The following is a 19524-nucleotide window of genomic DNA, read 5'->3' as shown; positions in this document are numbered from 1 at the left end:
GGGATGTGTGTCCTTGGGTGTGTGTCCCCGGGATGCGTGTCCCCAGGTGTCCGTGTGTCCCCAAGCACGTGCCCCTGAGCTGTGTGTCCCCAGGTGTCCATGTGTCCCCAAGACATTTGTCCTCAGGTGTCCGTGTGTCCCCCCAGACGCGTGTCCCCAAGACATTTGTCCTCAGGCGTCCGTGTGTCCCCTGGATGTGTGTCCCCGGGATGTGTGTCCCCAAGCCCACATCCCACGCCCTGTAAGGACAGCAGGGGGGTGGGTGGCCCTGGGACACACATACAGCCGCCCCCCCCGAAAGACCCCGAGGCAGGTGGCACCGCGCGTGACCAAAAAGAGCCATTTTAACCCCAGAATGAGCACCTTTGCCTCAAGCCGGGTCACCCCAAAACCCCATCCTGTTCCCCCCCACGGGGGTTAGGGGCTCACGGGGATGCTAAGGGTGACAGGGGGGTCCCAGAGGGAGAGGGGACAGACCACCGAGCCAGGCCACCATGTCCCCAGTGGTGCCACCGCCAGGTCCCCCCGGCCACGCCAAACCTCTTTCGGGGCTGGGTCTGGTGTTGATTTTTTGTCATTTTTCTTTTTATTTTTTTTTTCTCTTTTTTTTACATAAAAAGTTCCGTAAAAATTGGATAAAGTAAAATGATTTAAGCAGTAAAATCAATCTTATCAACATAGCACGAGGCCTGCCAGAAATCCAGGGCAGCCCCGCTCCGCAATATTTACATGAAAACAGATTAAACTCGCAGAACCAAAAATAAAACCAAGGAAACAACCAAAAAAAAAAAAAATAATAATAACCCCGAAACTATCCTTACAAAGTGTTCCTGTGGTATCGGCACGTCCTGGGCTAAAAGCAAAAAAAAAAAAAACAACCCCAAAATTATCAATATATTCACATATACGTTAAAATATAATACAGAGCTCGGTGCCGGGGTAGGGGAGCTGGCAAAGCTCAGCTTAGCAAAGCCTGGCTTTTTCTCTGTGTTGCCCCGGCAGTACAAACCGCCTCACGCTGTAGGGAACGAAGTTTATTTTCTTTTTTCTTTTTTTTTTTTTTTTTAGAAAAAAAAAAATAATAAATTCACAGGTTGGTGGTTTAATACCGCGAATCGTGGCAGAATCGAGTGTTCCAAGGTTTTGGCTGCGTCCGGCATCGGTGGGGCGATGGGTGGGGGGGGTGGGGGGGGGGTGTTACTCCAGGTCCGTGTCCTCTTTGGGTTTGTAGTTGGCCCCGAATTTCTGCATGTACTTCTTGATGTACTCCTTCGTCTTGTGCTTCACGTTCTCGTTGCACTCCAGATCCTCCGGGTTCTTGCAGTATTTCAGCTCCTTGTTCATGACGCCGTGAGTCAGCTGCAGGGCAGAGGAACACACCCACCGTCAGGCCCAGGGCGCCCAGTAAATGCCAGTCTTGGGGATTCCCCAAGCTATTTGGCTATTATTCCCCAAATATTTCCAATTGTCCTGAAATATTCCCTAAACTATTTATTATTGCCCAAATATTTCCTGTTATTCCCCAAATATTGGCTATTATTCCTCAAATATTCCCCAAGTATTTGCTATTATTCCCAAATATTCCCCAAATATTGGCTATTATTCCCAAATATTGGCTATAATTCCTCAAATATTCCCCAAAATATTCCCTAAATATTTGCTAATATTGCCCAAGCTATCTGGCTATTATTCCCCAAATTTTTCCAATTGTCCTGAAATACTCCCTATTTATTATTGCCCAAATATTTCCTGTTATTCCCCAATTATTGGATATAATTCCTCAAATATTCCCCAAATATTTCCCAAATATATTATTCCTCAAATATTCCCTAAATATTCCCTAAACTATTTATTATTCCCCAAATATTTCCTGTTATTCCCCAAATATTGGCTATAATTCCTCAAATATTCCCCAAATATTCCCTAAATATTTGCTAATATTCCCCAAATATTGGCTATTATTCCTCAAATATTCCCCAAATATTCCCCAAGTATTTGCTATTATTCCCAAATATTCCCCAAATATTGGCTATTATTCCCAAATATTGGCTATAATTCCTCAAATATTCCCCAAAATATTCCCTAAATATTTGCTAATATTGCCCAAGCTATCTGGCTATTATTCCCCAAATTTTTCCAATTATCCTGAAATACTCCCTAAACTATTTATTATTGCCCAAATATTCCCCAAATATTTCCTGTTATTCCCCAAATATTGGCTATTATTCCTCAAATATTCCCCAAATATATTATTCCCCAAATATTCCCCAAGTATTTGCTATTATTCCCAAATATTCCCCAAATATTGGCTATAATTCCTCAAATATTCCCCAAAATATTCCCTAAATATTTGCTAATATTCCCCAAGCTATTTGGCTATTATTCCCCAAATTTTTCCAATTGTCCTGAAATACTCCCTATTTATTATTGCCCAAATATTTCCTGTTATTCCCCAAATATTGGCTATTATTCCTCAAATGTTCCCCAAATGTATTATTCCTCAAATATTCCCTAAATATTTGCTAATATTCCCCAAATATTGGCTATTATTCCCCAAATATTCCCCAAATATATTATTCCCCAAATATTCCCCAAGTATTTGCTATTATTCCCAAATATCCCCCAAATATTGGCTATTAGTCCCAAACATTCCTCAAATATTTCCTATTATTCCCAAATAATGGCTATAATTCCTCAAATATCCCCAAAAATATTCCCTAAATATTTGCTAATATTCCCCAAGCTATTTGGCTATTATTCCCCAAATATTTCCAATTATCCTGAAATACTCCCTATTTATTATTGCCCAAATATTTCCTGTTATTCCCCAAATATTGGCTGTTATTCCCCAAATATTCCCCAAATATTCCCCAAATATTAGCTATCATTCCCAAATATTCCAATATTGGCTGTTATTCCCAAATATTTGCTATTATTCCCAAATATTGGCTACTATTCCTCAAATATTTCCCAAATATTCCCTAAATATAATGATGTCCCTGTCCCCAGGGATGATGTCCCTATCCCCAGGGATGATGTCCCCATCCCCAGAGATGATGTCCCCGTCCCCAGGGATGATGTCCCGTCCCCAGGGATGATGTCCCCATCCCCAGAGATGATGTCCCTATCCCCAGGGAATGATGTCCTTGTCCCCAGGGATGATGTCCCCGTCCCTGGGACGATGTCCCCGTGGTGTCACCTTTCTCGCCAGGTGCTTGAAGTCCTCGGTGGTGGTGATGCGCCCCGCCTTGCAGTCGGGTTTGCGGTAGGGGTTCAGGCACTGCACGATGAACTGCGACATCTGTGGGAAAACACACCTGGGTCCGGCCCTGCCACCCCGGCCCTGTCCCCAGGGACCCCCGGGGACCCCCAACCCTCCGCAGGGTGGCAGAGGGGGGACACACACACACACCCCACCCCGTGTCCTCGAGCGCCACGGTCCCCCCGCTCCGGCGTCGTGCTGCCTGCGAGGGACCGTGGACCCCGACGCCCCCCTCCGGCATCACCCCGGGTCCCGCCAGGGCCGCGGGACGGTGACACCCCGCGGGGTGGCGGGGGGACACTCACCTCTTTCCGGAACACCTCCTTGCTCTTCTTGGCCAGCTCACTGGACGTGTCCGCTTCCGCCGTCTTGGGCTTCTTGGAAGACTGGAGCCGGGGGAAGAAAAGGGTCTTGGATGCTGCCGGGGGGGCAGGGATCTCCCTGTCCCTGTCCCCACCCCGCCCCACGGCCAGGCAGACACTGTGCGCCTCCCCACCCGCTCCCAGTGAGCTTCCCAGTCCAGTACTGGTGAGCTTCCCAGTCCAGTCCCGGTGAGCTTCCCAGCCCGCTCCCAGTGAGCTTCCCAGTCCAGTCCCGGTGAGCTTCCCAGTCCAGTTCCAGTGAGCTTCCCAGCCCAGTCCCAGTGAGCTTCCAAGCCTGCTCCCAGTGAGCTTCCCAGTCCAGTCCCAGTGAGCTTCCCTGTCCAGTCCCGGTGAGCTTCCCAGTCCAGTCCCGGTGAGCTTCCCAGCCCGCTCCCAGTGAGCTTCCAAGCCTGCTCCCAGTGAGCTTCCCAGTCTAGTCCCAGTGAGCTTCCCAGTCCAGTCCCGGTGAGCTTCCCAGCCCAGTTCCAGTGAGCTTCCCAGCCCAGTCCCAGTGAGCTTCCCAGTCCACTCCCAGTGAGCTTCCAAGCCTGCTCCCAGTGAGCTTCCCAGTCTAGTCCCAGCGAGCTTCCCAGTCCAGTCCCAGTGAGCTTCCCAGCCCAGTATCCCAGCCCAGTCCCAGTGTGCTCCCCAACCCATTCCCAACACCCTTCCCAGCCCAGTCCCAGTGCACTTCCCAGCCTGACCCAGGCATGCTGACCAGCCCAGTCCCGGCGAGCTTCCCAGCCCAATACCAGCACGCTCCCCACCCCAAACCAGGCACGCTTCCCAGCCTGGTCCTGGTGAGCTTCCCAGCCCAGTGCCGACGCGCTTCCCAGCCCGATCCCATCCCAGCACACTCCCCAGTCCGGTCCCAGCCACTCTGCTGGGCTGGGAGCGCAGCCCCCGGGGAGGCACAGAGACCACTCCTCGCTCTTATTTTCTTTAGAAAAAAAGCTGGAAAAAGGGCACGAGCTGGTCCTGGTGGAGTTGGGCCGGTTTGGAGGGGGGGGTGGGGTATTATCTTTAGCCAAAGGCGAGAAGGGGGGGAAACCTCTGCTTTCCTCCCCATTTATTTCACACATGTTGAAGCCTAATTACCAGCACGACGACGATTTGCAGGGTCGGATCCGGCGTGGCCGGACACCCAGGTGGGTGGACGCTGTCCTAACCCTGCTCCAGGGTCTGTTCAAGCAATGCTCATTTATTCAAGGCATTAATTGGCAGCAGAACCGTCCCCAGGAGCGAGGCGTGCCGGCACGCTGCCAGCCCTCATGCCGAAATCGCTGCGAGGGCCGAGACCCCACTGCTGAGCGTTTACAGATTATCTTTAGCTACAGACGTTCGCCGAAGGATAAAATGAATTTTATGGGGCTTGTGAAAGGCTTGCAAAGCTGGGGGAGATGTGCCTTCTCCTTCTGCTCTTTGAAGGTGTCCTGTTTGAAGGTTGCATTCGAAAAATCCAGTTTTTTTAAAGTAGCCAACACTGAAAAAAGCAGGAGCCATCCCATCCTTTTCAAACCCCAAAGACGCAGCCAGCAGAGGCTGGAGGGCAGAGCTGCAACGTCCCGTCAGACGTGGGGTTTAAATCACCCCCTTGACAGGGAAGTTTTATTGCCGAGGGCTGTCCCGAGCAAGCGCTGGCTGCACATCAAAGCTCACTGCTCCCTGCCCGTGGCTCGGGTACCAACATCAAAAGGCTGGTGATGGGGAACAGATGGCTCCCCGCCGGCTCCCGGCGCGGCACTGTGGCGTCACCAAGCCCTGTCACCTCCTGTCACCAAGCCCTGCCACCTCCCATCACCAAGCCCTGCCACCAAGCCCTTCTCCATCACCTGGCATCTCCAGCACACCCCAATTTCTCTTAATTCCCCAAGCCAGCACAAGGAAGGAGTTATTTTCTACGCAGGTCAATTTGGAAATGATGGGATTTTAATTTAGCCCTCAAAGGATGTTATAAATTATCAGCGCTAATTAGCTGGCTTAAGGAGAGCTGGAGGATGGGTTTGGAGGAGCTTGCAGGGAAACACTGCAAACACCAAATAAAGATGCGTGTCAATGAAAGTATAAAGAAAGTAAATGCAAAAATAAAGCCTGGCCTGCTTGGATTAAGCCCGCGACTAAATGCTTCTGGAATTTCAAGCTCCATCATTTCCCACCGCGACCACGGGAGCCACTCAGGCTGCAGGGGTGACGTGGAAGGGGAAAATGGCACTTTCTGGGGATGGGAACGGGGAGGAGAAGCCAAACCCCGACTGACCACCAAGCCCGCTGGGTGGGAAAGGTGTGAGCTGAAGCACTGCCCCGGCGCGGGCAGCGCCGCCTCCACCAGGCAGCCAGCATGGTCTGGCAGCTCCTGCAAAATCCTGCTCCCCTTGCCAGAGAGCACGTGAGATGGGGGGAAAAAATCAGTGCCAAAATTTGAAGGGGAAGATGAGGAGGAGAAATAGAAACTATATTTCTACGCTACTACTTGTGCAAAAGTGCTAATTTCTCCTTATACTAAAATTAATCTTTACCATTCAAACCTCCTTATCAAAGGGCTTTCGCCTGCACCGAAGTCACCACAGCGCTCCAAAGCGCTCCCGTAATCCAGAGCCGTGGAAAAGTTTCCATCAGGAAAACTCAAACGCAGGAAAAGCCCCTCAAAATGGTGATATTCACATTTACCAGCCTCGCTGCTTTATGCAAAAACCCTCCAGAGGAGAGGTGGGGATGGAGAAGTCAGCAAAGATCCTGCCAGGGGAAAACCAGCCTGGTGTGGGGCGACGGTGGGAGGGGAGCAAGAAGCCAAACGTGCTGGGAAATTTGGAGGGGCCTTTGCGTGATGCTTGTTCTCCAGCAGCACGGGATAAGGCTGCTGGGATCTGCTCCGCTGACGCCGACCTTCCCGTGCTCTTCGGGAGGTACCGATGGGCAGAGACGTGAACACATAATGTGCAAGAGATCTGGGCTTTTTCCATCTTAAAAGGATGCAAAAACTTTGGCGCTCAGTCCCTTGTCATCGCCAGCCTCCCCGAGCGCTCTGCCAGGCCATTTTCTCGTGAAACCCCTTTTCCAAGGGAAAAAGCAGGTTTTAAAAATGTGCTTTAAAGAGAAATAGCGAGCGCAGCTTTGCGAGCCTCTTGTGCCTTTCCATCAAAATCACTACAGCAGCACGTGAGCGTCGGGCAAGCTCGCCCACCACCAACACCAGCTGCGGCGGTGCTGGCCACAGCGGGGCTTTGAGGGTCTCAAGAAGGGAGCAGATGATGCTTGGAAGCACGCTGAATGTGCTCCGCAGGAAATAAAACACCCCGGTTGCTGCCGTCACACGTGTTTCGCCAGGGCGAGTGGTGCCCCGCAGCTGGCGACACCAGGAATAGCAGCAACAGCTGCCGGATGGCCGGAGCCACGATACCAACGGGTTTAATCCCTCTTGGAAAAGGTGCGGGGTGGGGAGGAGGAGGGTGAAAAAATCCAAAGAATGTGGTTGCGATTTCAGGGTGGAAGCGTCATTACGGAGGCGGCGGCGAGCGAGCTACGACCGTGTGGGAATTCAACATTTACTTTCACGACTGGGAAAAACCCAACCTTCAGGCTATCCTGGCTGAGAAGGAAAAGATTCAAAGCTCTAAAGTGAGTAAGAACCACATCGTCGTAAGGTCAGCCAAAGCTGCACGGCCAGTGTTAATTTAGGAACGAGGTATTGATGGCTTCAGAGAAGTTTTGCAACTGCAAATAGGGATTTGGGGGTTTGAGCAAGCAGCCTGGCAGAAGCAGCCAGCTCACATCTGCCCCAAGGTGAAGCATCACCCCAGTCCTCAGCACCCTTTTTATTCCAAAGGTTTTGAATCTGGCATGTAAACGCCTGCCCGCATTTACAGAAGCACCTTTCCTTGCTGCTCCCTCTAAAGTCCGTAGGAAAAAGACTCCCAAGCTGCAAAGCACCAGCACAACTGCATTTTCTCGCTCCGAAGAGCCCAAACTTCTTCTCAGCACCTTGTTCTCATCAAAGGGATGTTCCCCAGTATCTCCAGGCTGGTCCACACCGCCAAGCTTTAGCTCATACAGCTACAGCAGCGAATCCCTCCATGGGGATGCAGTTTATGGCTATTCCAGCTTAATGAAACTTCACCTTAAAGCCTAAAATGAAGGCCTGTTTGATAAACAGGTTCTCCTGTCTCGCTTTGCATGCAAATACCCTTCAACAGCAATTTGCAACCCGAACCCAGAAGAAATAGGCAAGCGCAGATAAACTGGGATCAATCCAAGGCAAGCCCAGGGCAAACCCTTCCCATCGAAGCAAAACGCGCTGTAGGAAACAGGCAAATTAGGAATATTTGTTGTTCTTTCAGCCTGAGTCATCCGGAGTGTTCATAAAGCTGCACGAGCTCTGTTTCATGCTTTTGCTGAGCCCGATAAAACGAGGTATCAGCCAGAGAAGTGCAGCACAAGGTCACTGCACGTTACCGAACCCGAAGCTCACCGAAAGGATCCAGCCCCAGCGATCCCAGGACACTCACGTGTTTATGAATCCTCCCAGTGTCGGGACTATTTGCTCCTTTGCACCACCCAGGATCCCAGAAGCACAGGGGACCCTGGCAGGGGATGTGTGGTGCTGACCCAGGGACAAAAATCATTTAACAGTCTGGATTCCTCTGCAGGAGTAAAGGCTCCTCAGCCGAGCGGTGTGTGCCAGGTCTCAGCTCATTCTCTAATTAACTTTTTTACAGGGAGATAAATATTTGTAAATAATGTTGTTTAAGTGAACTTGCCAGGAATCCTGGCTGAAGTACTTGGAGGTGTTATGGGGATTGGGTTAACCCTTAGGATCCTGGCAGCACGGGGGAAGGGTGACGGCAGCAGAGCAGGATGTTCCTGAGCGTTGTAGGACTGACAATGCCTTCAGCACCTACAGTAAAATCAGTCCTGGCTATGTGGGTATCACCCAAGCACCAACAGAACTGCTCCCTGAGTTATAACCTGATAAACCCTCTTCCTCTTCTCTCTCCTTTTTAGGGAATCAGAAGGGTACATAGGGTGATTTATCCACAGAGGCTCAGCAATTGCTGCTCAGACTCTGCCCTCCCTGCTTTGCAAGAGCTGGCAGAGCTGGAACCCGCACCGATGGCAGACGTGTCCTCCAAGGAGGCTCAGCCAAGTCCCCTCCCGCCGAGCGCTGGGGTAGGTGTGGCTGCAGTGGGACCTAACTGGAAATCGAGCCCCATTTGGAGAGCAGCTCTGTCCTCTCAGGTATCACCTTTGACAGCAGGAGCGACAGGGATGCTGCAGCTCTCACCGGGAAAGCAGAAAGGTGGTGGAAGCAACACAGAGCTCCCAGCTCCTCCCCTTCTGCTGACGCACCATTAGTTTTTCCTATTTCAACGTAATCCCCTGCCATGCCCCTTTTTTTGGCCAGTTATAAGGTCGTCTCTGCACATGAGGTCACGGTGATGCTTGGCAGCCAGGGCACATCACCAACCGCCCCCCTGGGAAGAGCTGCGTTCACCCAAGAGGCAGTCGGCACAGCCCGAGGGGTGAGCAAAGGAGCACTGGGGTCTTTACCAAGCCAGCACCCAGAAGGACGAGGAGGTGAGAGCACCACAAAAATCTCTGCTTGACTACTCGTCACCAGGGCAAAACCTGGCAGCAACAAGGGAAGCTGCTCTTCAGCAGCTACGGGGCAGCACAGCACATTTCATCAGAGTGCCAAGAAAAGAACCACTTCACTCCGTTAATCCTCTACCACTATTTTAAAGCACAAAAAACCAGTGGCCCCATGGTCAATATAACCAGTACGGCTTCTCTCAGGTCACTCCTCTCCCGCCGTCATCCCCCTCAAGTCCACTCCAACCTCAGCAACAGCCCCAGCATTTGTTGTTCCTGTTCCACAGGGCAGGATTATCCCTGCGGTCTGTCCAAGAGATCTTAACGCCCAGTTTCCCTCGCCGACCCCTGCACTTACCTTCATGGGGTTTTCGTCGTACGTTGGGGTCCCGAGGTCCATTTCAGCTTCATGTTCAAGGCTGGCGTCATCCCCTGGGCTGTCCCAGGTGGGAGGGTCCCACTGGGTTTGCCTGGAGGAAGACAGACAGACAGACCACCATCACTCTTTTAAAAGTAACCGGTACCTGCTTATTGATTGTCCCATCAGCTGGGACATCTGGTCTCCATCAGCCATCAAAAATCTTAACAAGGGTGTAACGCAATTAATGATGAGTCTGAGTAGGCTGCTAAGCTGGAGAAGGCTAAAGCCAAGCAAGAAGAACTCAAAAAAGGGAATTTGCACCATTCTATCACTGGTGACACTCAATGTGTGATCAAGAAAAGTTTGTCACAGGCGTAAAATAAAAATGGTCAGTGATTCTGGTGTGGAAAGATGGGAAACATCAGAGCAGGGACCCTGGAGCAGGAACTCCTTCCTGAAGAGCCAGGGTCAGCCCTTGGCACCTCAAGCCAAGTGTTCAGCCAGAGGTATCTCCACCGTGGAAAGGACACAGATCGAAGATCTGGAGAAAGGCCACGGGAAGCTTGGAAGGACGGATGGGCAGATGACACGAAGCTCATGCACACACTGGAAGAGGCTGAACGCAGGGCTAGGGCTCTGCTGGGCTCACTGCATGCAGGAAGCACCATTTCTGCAGAGACATCTCGGCTGAGATGGAAGAAGCCATCAGAGCATGCTTGGGCTTGTCAGGCTGAGGGTTGGGGAAGAGCTCCACCGCGCTCTAACTGGGTGAGGATGGGGAGAACTGGTCTGGATTTCCTCAAGGCGGGGAAGAGAGGAGCTGGCAGCCCTCAGCATCTGAGGGAAGATACAGGATGGTGCCAGGGAGGAAAACCACAGAGCAGGGGAGGAACACAACCAGGAGAAATGGGGGCCAGCAGGACAGACCACTGTCTTCGCAGGACAAAAGTTAGTACAGGACTCTCCATCAGGTGAGAGGACTCACTCACAAACAGACTAAACAAGAGGAATTGCAACGGACAGATCTCCAGACCCCGTTAGGTTTGGAGGTGACCTAACATGGCAACTATTTTCCATCTCTACTATCCGTGGGAAGCCAAGACGGGCGCTCTTCAGCTCAATACCAAGAAATCCCGAAAGCCTGCATCAAAAGAAGCTGCTGGTTTGAGTTTCTCAAGGTTTCTGGCTTGTATCAGAAACCCTGTCCCACTTCAGGGCTTTTTACTTTTCAGGAAAGGCTGGGGGGAAGCATGAAAGTCTTCTTTCAACCGGTCCCCACATGCTTCATCATGCTACTGAATTCTCCAGATACTGCTGAAAATCCCTGACCTCAGACCACTATTGATGTGATTGCTATGTAAAATAAAATACTCATATAAGAAAGCATATTAAGAAGTAAGATTTCCTTTCCTCTACTGGCTTTGTGCTGTCAGAAGATACACAGTTAAAGGAAGGACTGAAAGAAATCCAGCACGTGTTCCTCAAAAAAGTTCAAGATTAATTATATTCAATTAGTGGCTTCTCGTGTAGCTGCAGAAGATGCATGGAGGAGGCATTCCTCGCCAAGGGGGAAGGTTCAGTTGGGTCTACTCATCCCATTGCCAGACTTCCAAACCATGGCACAAATCACAGATTCCTGCTCGACTGTTTTCTTTTTCTTCCTGGGGTTTGACTGTCACCTGCTGTGCTGTTGGTGCAACTCTTGCTGTGCAAGGTAGCAGCAGGGAGTCCAAATGGGAGACCGAAAAGGTCGACTGATGAAGTGACATGAGGGCAAGAAACAATAACTGATATTGAGACAGTCAGGATTTGTAAGAAAATACTCAGGCTTAACCCTTTAGAGAGCCGGATCCCCATACAGACCCCATGTGGAGTTTGAAATAAAGAAGATGGAAAAAATGAGGGTGAGAAAACCAACCCTTTGATGCCACACACCCCAGCTCACGGCTGATCCCTGAGCCACCCAAGACCTCCTGTTCACGCAACGCGCGCACGCACGTTAAAGCCTCCACAGACCAGGGTATGGGCCTGGAACCGCTGTCAGAGCCACACGGGCATTTCAGAGCACGAGGGGCAGACAAAGTCTCTACCTGTTAATTCTGCTGCCATTTCAGCACCGTGTGGGGCACCTCATATTCTGGCAGAGTGATGGGAACCAAAGAACGTGTCAAAAGAACTAAATCCAAGTTGACCAAGATGCTGGGGAGAAAGAAGTTGCTTTGATGGGATTTTTTTTTTTTTTGCAATGATGTCAAAAGTGGAGCTCCTCGCTGTCACATTATCACACCGGGTTATGACTCAACACATGGCTGGAGTCATTGTTTGCAAGGAAATTGTTTGCCATCATCGCGCTTCTGCGTGCAGAAAACGGGGCTCTATCCCCAGGCCACATTTATGGGGGTGAAGGAAAGGTTTTGAGCAATTTCAGCCTTCCATCCACCTGGCTAATGAGCAGCACCCTGCTGGGTGCCTAACGAGACACCCAATTCCTTCGCTTGAGCCATCCAACCAACCCCGAAGCAGCCATCACGCTCACCGCGTTATCACACCCACCTTGTTACCACGTGGTAGTAGTAGATCTTCCCCTCTGGATCTCGGGCTGTTTTCCAGTTGGGTGGGAGGACAATCGTTTTGGGTTTTGGAGGGGATGGTGGAGGCAAGTCCAGGAGGTTATTGGTCACCACAAGCTCTGGCTGAAAATAGCATAAAAGGGGTGAAGAGAAAGTCGTGAGTGGTCATGAGAGTGGTCAGAGCAGCCCTGACAGCTCTTTCGCCCAGGACAAAGACTTTGTTGAAGGTAAAACTTAAAACGACATTAGTGTTGGCCCAGGAAGTGATGAGGACAATGTCTTTTTCTAGTTCTTCATCAAATTCCCCAAGCACCCACTCGACCACACCCTGAGCTTATAATGCAGCCACTTTGCCACCCGTGCTCTGAAATCCTCAAACCACCATTTCTGATGGAGGGACTTCAGCAGCAAAAACAGTTCACAGAGCTCCCACATGTCCACTCATAGGCAGCCTTCTCAGAGGTGCTGACAGAAAGCCCGAACAGAATAGGATCTGGGCTCAAAACCCCCCAAAATGGGTCTGATGACCACATCCAGCCTGGCGAGCAGCATCCCAAAGGATGTCAGCACTCTGCCACACGGGAAGCTCCTCCGGCTGGTACCATCAATGCTTTCACAGCATCCAGAAGTCGTGGGGAATCACATAAACCCAAAGCAGGTGTAGACGAAGGTTCCCCATCCCTTCTGACCCCCCAAGCCTCACCTGCTGGATGGGCTGAGGCTGCCCGGCTGCGACGATCGTGGTCACTGCTGTCGGCGGCTGCACTATGACTCCCTGCGGATGAGCCGTGTAAATCTGCTGGCCCTGGATGTACTGGAGACCTGGCTGGGCGTAACTCTGAAACGGAACACGGGCAACCACAAGTCAGCTTGCTTTACCAAAAAACCCTTTACTGGAGGCTGTGGTACAGCTTCTCTTACTAGGAACCAAAAAGCGGAGGCAAAAAGAGGGTAATAGTCCCCAAGGACTAGTGGAAGATAACATCCAAACCAAACAGCAATGACTAGTGACTGAGGTGGGGTTCAAGCAAACAATCTTCATGTACAACTGGCCTACTGGCTGTCCCAGGAGTAGCACAATTGCTTAGGTCTTGCTTTTAGGAAGAACTAGGCATTGGCAAGATGCTGAATGCCAACGGCCTTGTTAGCGAAGACACAGTAGAAGGAGACAGCACTGCAGCATGGTCATTCAGAACTCAAGGCTGAGCCTGAGGGACACGGGCATGTAATTCCAAGAAAACGGATAAAGAAGGTTGATCCGTGGGTTTTTTGTTTGGTTTGAGTCACACCAGAGCTGGTAGCTCCAGACCCTGCTTCCAAAAGTCAACGGAAGGCGAGCTCACACCTCCACATTTTACTGCTTACTTGGTCAGTGACAGGGGAAGCTCTTACCCAGGAATATCTGTTCATCAGAATCAACAATCAAAAAACCAACATAACTTTTATAAACAAGTTTAAAAAAATCTCTGCAAGCTTGGCCCTGACAACTATGATATACGGCGCTTGTACACAGAGAACACCCTGCCTAAATGTGCTTTCCTCAGTCTCTTGGATGGGAAGTTATCTGAGAAGTGCAAAGTAGGATGCTCTAATATTAAGAACGCTAGCAAAGCGTGAGGAAATAAAGTGTTCCAGGCTGGCACCCTTTGTTTTGTGAGTGTTTCAAGCCAGGCTGTGTCTGAAACGGAAATTACCTGTACAATTGGTTGGGTCGTCTGCGAGTAGGGGGATGTCACACCGTAAACAGTCTGACAGGTCTGTCCTTGGTAATATATGGCTGGTTGGGACTGGGCTGGCGAGTACTGCTGTTGTACTGCCACAGTCTGCTGGCTGGAATCCCAGACCCCGTAGCTCTGGCTCTGCACCGGTCCCGGCGCGGCCACGGGCAGGACGGCCACGTTGGGCTCTTGATGGACCACGGTGTCGCTTTGTGCTACATACTGCGGAGTTGTCACCTCCATCGTCGTTGCTACATGTTGGACTACTGGTACTGGCTGAGGAGTAGTTAGGGTTGGTTCCACCGTGTGCCCAACCAAAGTCTGGGGGTGCTCGTACGCTGCCGGCGAGCACATCGAATCCATGGTGGGCGTGGGCAGCAGCACCTTGCCGGCGTTGGGGTTGCTGGGGTCTACATAGGCTTGCATGGGGTAGCCAGGTGGGTAGCCGATGAAGCTGTGGTGAGGCGTGCCGTAGCCCATGGAGTCGTAGGGCAGGGGGGATGTCATTCCCAGGTTTTGCAGTTGCTGTTGCTGTTTCTGGGCTTCCCGCTGGGCGACCTCCTGCTCAAACAGCTTCCTGCGCTCCTCTGTGGACAGCTTGTTGCGATCCTTAAGCCGGACTTTCTTCTTCGAAGATGCTGGTGTGTCATACCTGAGAGAGAAAGAAAAGAAAAGGCTTTGTGAAACCTCAGAAACCTGCAGGTCCAGGGCTCCAGCAGCAAAAGGGCCACCACCGATGGTGGCAGACCCGGGGGGGACCCAAATGCCCAACAGCAGCATCGTTTCCTAAAAACATTCATTTTCAGCTGCTTGGCCAACCACAGCAACTCAGAGAGAGGAGAAACACCCACCGGCCCTGCTCATCCACGAGCAAGGAGCCAGGGCGGAGGATGAGCTAAGTCCCACTGGATTTACCAACTCCAGCTCAATGCTGAAGCTAATGGAGATGCAAAGATGCAGCAGAAGTAGTCTGGAGGACCTGCTAGGCAGCACCAATACCCAGAGAGTGGAGGCAACACCTCCAAGGCCAACAGGGAACCCCAGGAGAGGGCAGAATAAGCGGGGTGCTCCCCAAACAGGCTGTTGGAGACCCTCTGCCACGGTTTCCCAAAGCAGGACCAACAAAGAAGGGTTTTGGAAGAAGCTCTCTAAAGAGAAGGCGCAGCTCCCACCACAGCATCTTCACCCCCAAAGACCAAGGGAGCTCAGCGATGGGGAAAGCACCCCAGCTTTCTTGTCTTGACCCCCCCCCCCCCATTGGCGGACCTGCAGACGCTGCGTGTTTGCAGACATGACGAAGAACAAGGGAATTACAAACAGCACATTTCTGTTTAGACTTATGCTATTTACTAGACCACAGATTCAGCTTAAAAAATAATAAAAGTGTGGATGGATTATTTTAATTCTTTTTTTACAAATAAGAATTTTCATCCCGAGACGCAGAGCAGCCGGAGGGATTTTTCCAAGGAGTTAAAGAAGAAAAAAAAAAAAAAAAGGAAGCCTAAGGACTTTGATCAGACCTCAACCATGGAAAATTTCAGATCAAAGGTGGATATTTTGAGAAGTTATGAGTGTGGTAAAACAGGGATTACAAGCAAAAATGCTTTGCAGCCCTAATATAACGGATTCTACAAAGCATCCACTATATTCTCTATACACTCACTTCACGTTCACGCGTTCCACTTACATATCAAAAGCACATTGCTACCAACAGATACACTTAAGATGTTTCCTGGCATTCCCAGAGTAGCTGCAAGGATCTGTTAATGCAAACCTTACTGATGTGAAGAGTTCAATTTCAATAATTAAAGTCTTTCCTGGCACTGCCTGGAGAGTTTACACGAGAGGCAGCCAGCGTGAAGGGACGGTCAAAAGAAAACAGAGGGTTTAGCGTAGAGCAAGCAGCGATGCTCTTGTATTTACTCTGCTTCTCTCTCCATCTATTTTATTATTTGGTTTTGTTAAATCCTTCATATAACAAATATAAACGGGGACAGTTGGAGCGGGGAGAGCATCCCCAGAGAAGGATGCCAGCACCCCGGTCCTTCTCCTGGCAAGCACCGCTCCCCGAGGAGGACGTGGCCGCAGGAGGGAAGAGCCAGAGCAAGCAACTCCTCGCCTGCAAAAGGGTTTGTTCTATTTAAAATAACACAAAAAATATGCTATTTATTCCATCCTTCTTCATATCTCTTGACACACCACCGTTCCCCAGCTCCACTTCTACCCCCAGACCTCAGCGATGTTTCCATCCTTCAAATGGCTAATTACAGTAGTATAAATTTACATTACAGTATTATAGATTTACATCTTATTTTTCATCCAGATGTTTTGAAGTTTCCCAGCACAGCTCAGTCCAAGGACAAAAGTTTCCTCGTCTGGCTGACTCACCACCCATTGTTCCCTAATTACTAAGTGGCTTTAGATCCTATTTAAGAGGGACAACAGAAAACTGACTTCTTTAAAGGAAATTCCTCAGTATTCTGACTGCCTTTAACATGATCTGAAGCCTCCCTGAAATGCAAGACGTGTAATATTTTCCTTCTCTTAATTAAGAAGCAACTTTCGAGGGAGGAAAAGGAGCATCTGGCAGCAAGCAGACGCTGATTCACGCGCTGCCTTGGACCAGCCCTGCCACCACCACCACCACGTCTATGGCTCCTCGGGTCCCCGGGAGGGTTTGGCTGTGCCTGGCCACACGCTTGCGGGGCGCTGGGGGATAACCCCGCGAGTCGGCGCAGGCTCGGGTGCTCTAAAAGCAACGGTCTGAATTGATAGGAAAAGGCAGATTTGGGTGGCTGCCAGGGTCGTTGCACTGATCTGATTCTCCCTTAAAATCTGGAAGAACAGATAATAATTAAAAATATTTTCTCTTTCTGCTTGTTCCTTGAACTGGCCAACTCATCAAGGCAAATGACATCGACATTTCAGTTATCTAGCCCTTATCTTTACTCTTCTAAACCCATCTCACCAGACACTGTCAGTGGAAATATTTCACATGGAAGGGCATAACTCATACTAGTGCAACACAAATCAGTTGCTTTTATTTTCTACTTTATCTCCAGCATCTGTGCACGCTGTAATTAAAAGTATTTTATGCTTTCACTGGAGCTTATAGACTTGTTTCCCTAGACAACCTGTGTTTAAAAATCCTTTCTATTTGTAAGATGTGAGTAAATTTGAAGTCCCCACTCTCCCTTGTATCCGTCACTTGCAAAACACACAGAGGAATCCATCGGGCAACAGAACACCCACAAAAAAGAAACACAAAATCACCACAAGGTCTTTCAAACTTAAGAAACACCTTCTCGGCCAAGAGAGCGCGATGCCACCACTCCCAGGGGAAAGCAGGAGACACGGCACCAGCCTGGGGGGGTCATACCTACCTGGACCACTTTCCTTGTGCTCGATGGTTTTGGGGGATATTCACTTGGTCAAGGAAGTAGTTTTGGGTTCCAAATCTTGTTTGGCTTGGGTACTGCTCGCTCTTGCTCTAATTTTAAGTTTAGAATAATCCCCAAGTGCAGTGGGGAGACGCGGAGCAGAAGAAGGGGATGGGTTTTGAAGGACTCAGAAGACCTCTTTGCATTATGAGGGCTACGCCCCTAACTCCTGGGCAAGAGCTGGATATAGCTTCCCTCATCACTCACCCAATGCCTGAAGACAAAGGCGGAGGTTATCCGAGAGGAGAAGCCACCTAACACCAAGGAGCCGCCCAACTCCAGGCAGGCAATGCATCTCACCACACCCGTGGGATTCCTCCAGGAGAAAATTTCCTTCCCCATCCCTGGGTGTTTTCACCAGGACCATTTTTCCCAGCGTTTTTACCCAGGACTACCGCAGATCCGACACTGCCAGCCCAGCAGTCAGCTCCTCAGCCCTGCTGCCACCACTGCTGCCAGAAAACTTGCCTGTCCTCTGGCCTCTTCGTTCCTCGCTCGTATGCTGAGGATGGAGGGGACAACGAGTCTCTCCGTCTCTTCTTCTCTTTGCTCTGGCTCTGCCTCTCGGGATCCCGCTCTCTGCTCAGGATGGGGTTCTTTGGAGTAGGAGTCTGATCCCTGTGGCCGGCTGTCTCTCTCCCACGGTCCGCTTTTGGGGAAAACAGATAAAAGAGAGAGAATTTTTATAATTCAGAGTATTTCTAGCTCCCTCCTCTTACAGTTTCAGTAACTTCTGTTAGTCAACAACAGACTCTTCATTCAAACAAGTTACAGGTTGCCCCGTATCAGCCTCAGGGCTACATTCCCCATCACCCACCGCTTAGATTATCCTCCCTATTTACAGGAGCTGTTTTCAAAGAGCTGGTTTGTTTTTTTTTTTTACAAGGAGCTGTTTTCAAACTGGGAAAATCAAGTGGTTTCACAGGAGCGGAGCGATACATGGGCAAACTGAGTACATACCACTGTTCTCCTTTTCTGCTTGACTCTTCTTTGGGATGCGGTACACCTCCTGTAAAGCAAGCCACGAGCAGGGTCAGAGTTTCAGCTACTCACAAGAACAACCCCGATATCAACGGGGCTGCAAGAATCATAACACAGTGCTAATAATTTAACAATTCAATCATCATCTTAAATCAAACCAAAAAAAAGCATCTCTTGAAGCAAAGTTCTGATTTCAGGCAAATTATTGTGGTGCTTTCTATATACTGCTTCTGATCAGCACTTTATGTTTGATGAGTTTAGGTGGGGTTTTGGGCCAAGTGCTACAGGCAGCACTGCAGGATCCAAGCTGGCCATCCCACCCATGTGCTACAAGCACCTGAACTTGCAGCTCTGCTGGACCAGCGAATGAACAATTTTTGCCATTAAACAAGCTCTCCTCCACACGTGACACTGTGCTCTTCTGCCTCTTACTGTGTCAGCCCTGGTGTTCCCACAGATCCCAGCTGAGTCTCCATTTGTCAGGGTGTCCAAGGCCACTGATCCTCACCCTGGCAAACACAGCTGAACACGGGCATCTGACCTGTCCTCTAATGACACCGTGGTGATGTGCCTGTCTACCACCTGAAGACCTCTTGTTGTATCCATCCTGGTCTGCAAGGCAGTTCTAGGTAGTCCAGCAAGGAGCAGGGAGTTGGACTTGATAATCCTTATGGGTTCCTTCTAACTTAAGATATTCTAAGATTCTGTGATTCTGTGACAGCTGCAGTTTCACCACGTTGGAGAAATAGTGTCCACCGTGTTTCCCATGATGTTCCCCAGATCCAACGCTCGACATTGGAGCACCCCGAGGGAAATGAGCAGGAGGCCATCTCCCAGCTCTGAGTAAACCCCTTTGACCAAGCACCTATGAAAGGCTGCTGAGATCAGATGCCAACGCCCACCATCCCTTCTCCTGCAGCAGCCAACTCTGCTTATCCAGCTCCAGGGTCCTCAGTACAAGACAGACAAGGACCTGCTCGAGCGGGGCCAGAGGAGGCCACAAGGATGATGGGGGGCTGGAGCACCCCCCTGCGAGGACAGGCTGAGAGAGTTGGGGGGGTTCAGCTGGAGAAGAGAAGGCTCCGGGGAGACCTTAGAGCGGCCTCCCAGGACTGAAAGGGGCTACAGGAAAGGGGGGAGGGACTCTTGATCAGGGGTGTAGGGATGGGACAAGGGTAACGGTTTTAAACTGAAAGAGGGTAGATTCAGACTAGATATAAGGAAGAAATTCTTCCCTGTGAGGG

At 50.3% G+C, this 19524-nt stretch overlaps 1 protein-coding gene across 1 annotated transcript in view; it reads right to left on the bottom strand.

Annotated features, from left to right (window-relative positions):
* Nucleotides 1–563: 563 nt before the first annotated feature.
* SETD2 (SET domain containing 2, histone lysine methyltransferase) overlaps nt 564–19524 on the bottom strand; it is a 69684-nt gene continuing 50723 nt past the window's right edge. The window contains exons 13-21 of the mRNA XM_074844940.1: nt 18260–18308; nt 17768–17948; nt 13836–14511; nt 12845–12979; nt 12125–12264; nt 9569–9680; nt 3568–3648; nt 3200–3301; nt 564–1359 (exon numbers count right to left, since the gene is read on the bottom strand). Coding sequence (XP_074701041.1) covers nt 1198–1359; nt 3200–3301; nt 3568–3648; nt 9569–9680; nt 12125–12264; nt 12845–12979; nt 13836–14511; nt 17768–17948; nt 18260–18308 — 1638 coding nt within the window. The 3' untranslated portion in view covers nt 564–1197. The remainder of the gene's footprint in view (nt 1360–3199; nt 3302–3567; nt 3649–9568; nt 9681–12124; nt 12265–12844; nt 12980–13835; nt 14512–17767; nt 17949–18259; nt 18309–19524) is intronic.

This window comes from Strix aluco, chromosome 1 (genome assembly GCF_031877795.1).
Source record: "Strix aluco isolate bStrAlu1 chromosome 1, bStrAlu1.hap1, whole genome shotgun sequence".
Lineage (NCBI taxonomy): Eukaryota > Metazoa > Chordata > Aves > Strigiformes > Strigidae > Strix > Strix aluco.
Note: the sequence above shows the minus strand (reverse complement) of the source record. Positions and strands in the feature narration are given on the sequence as shown.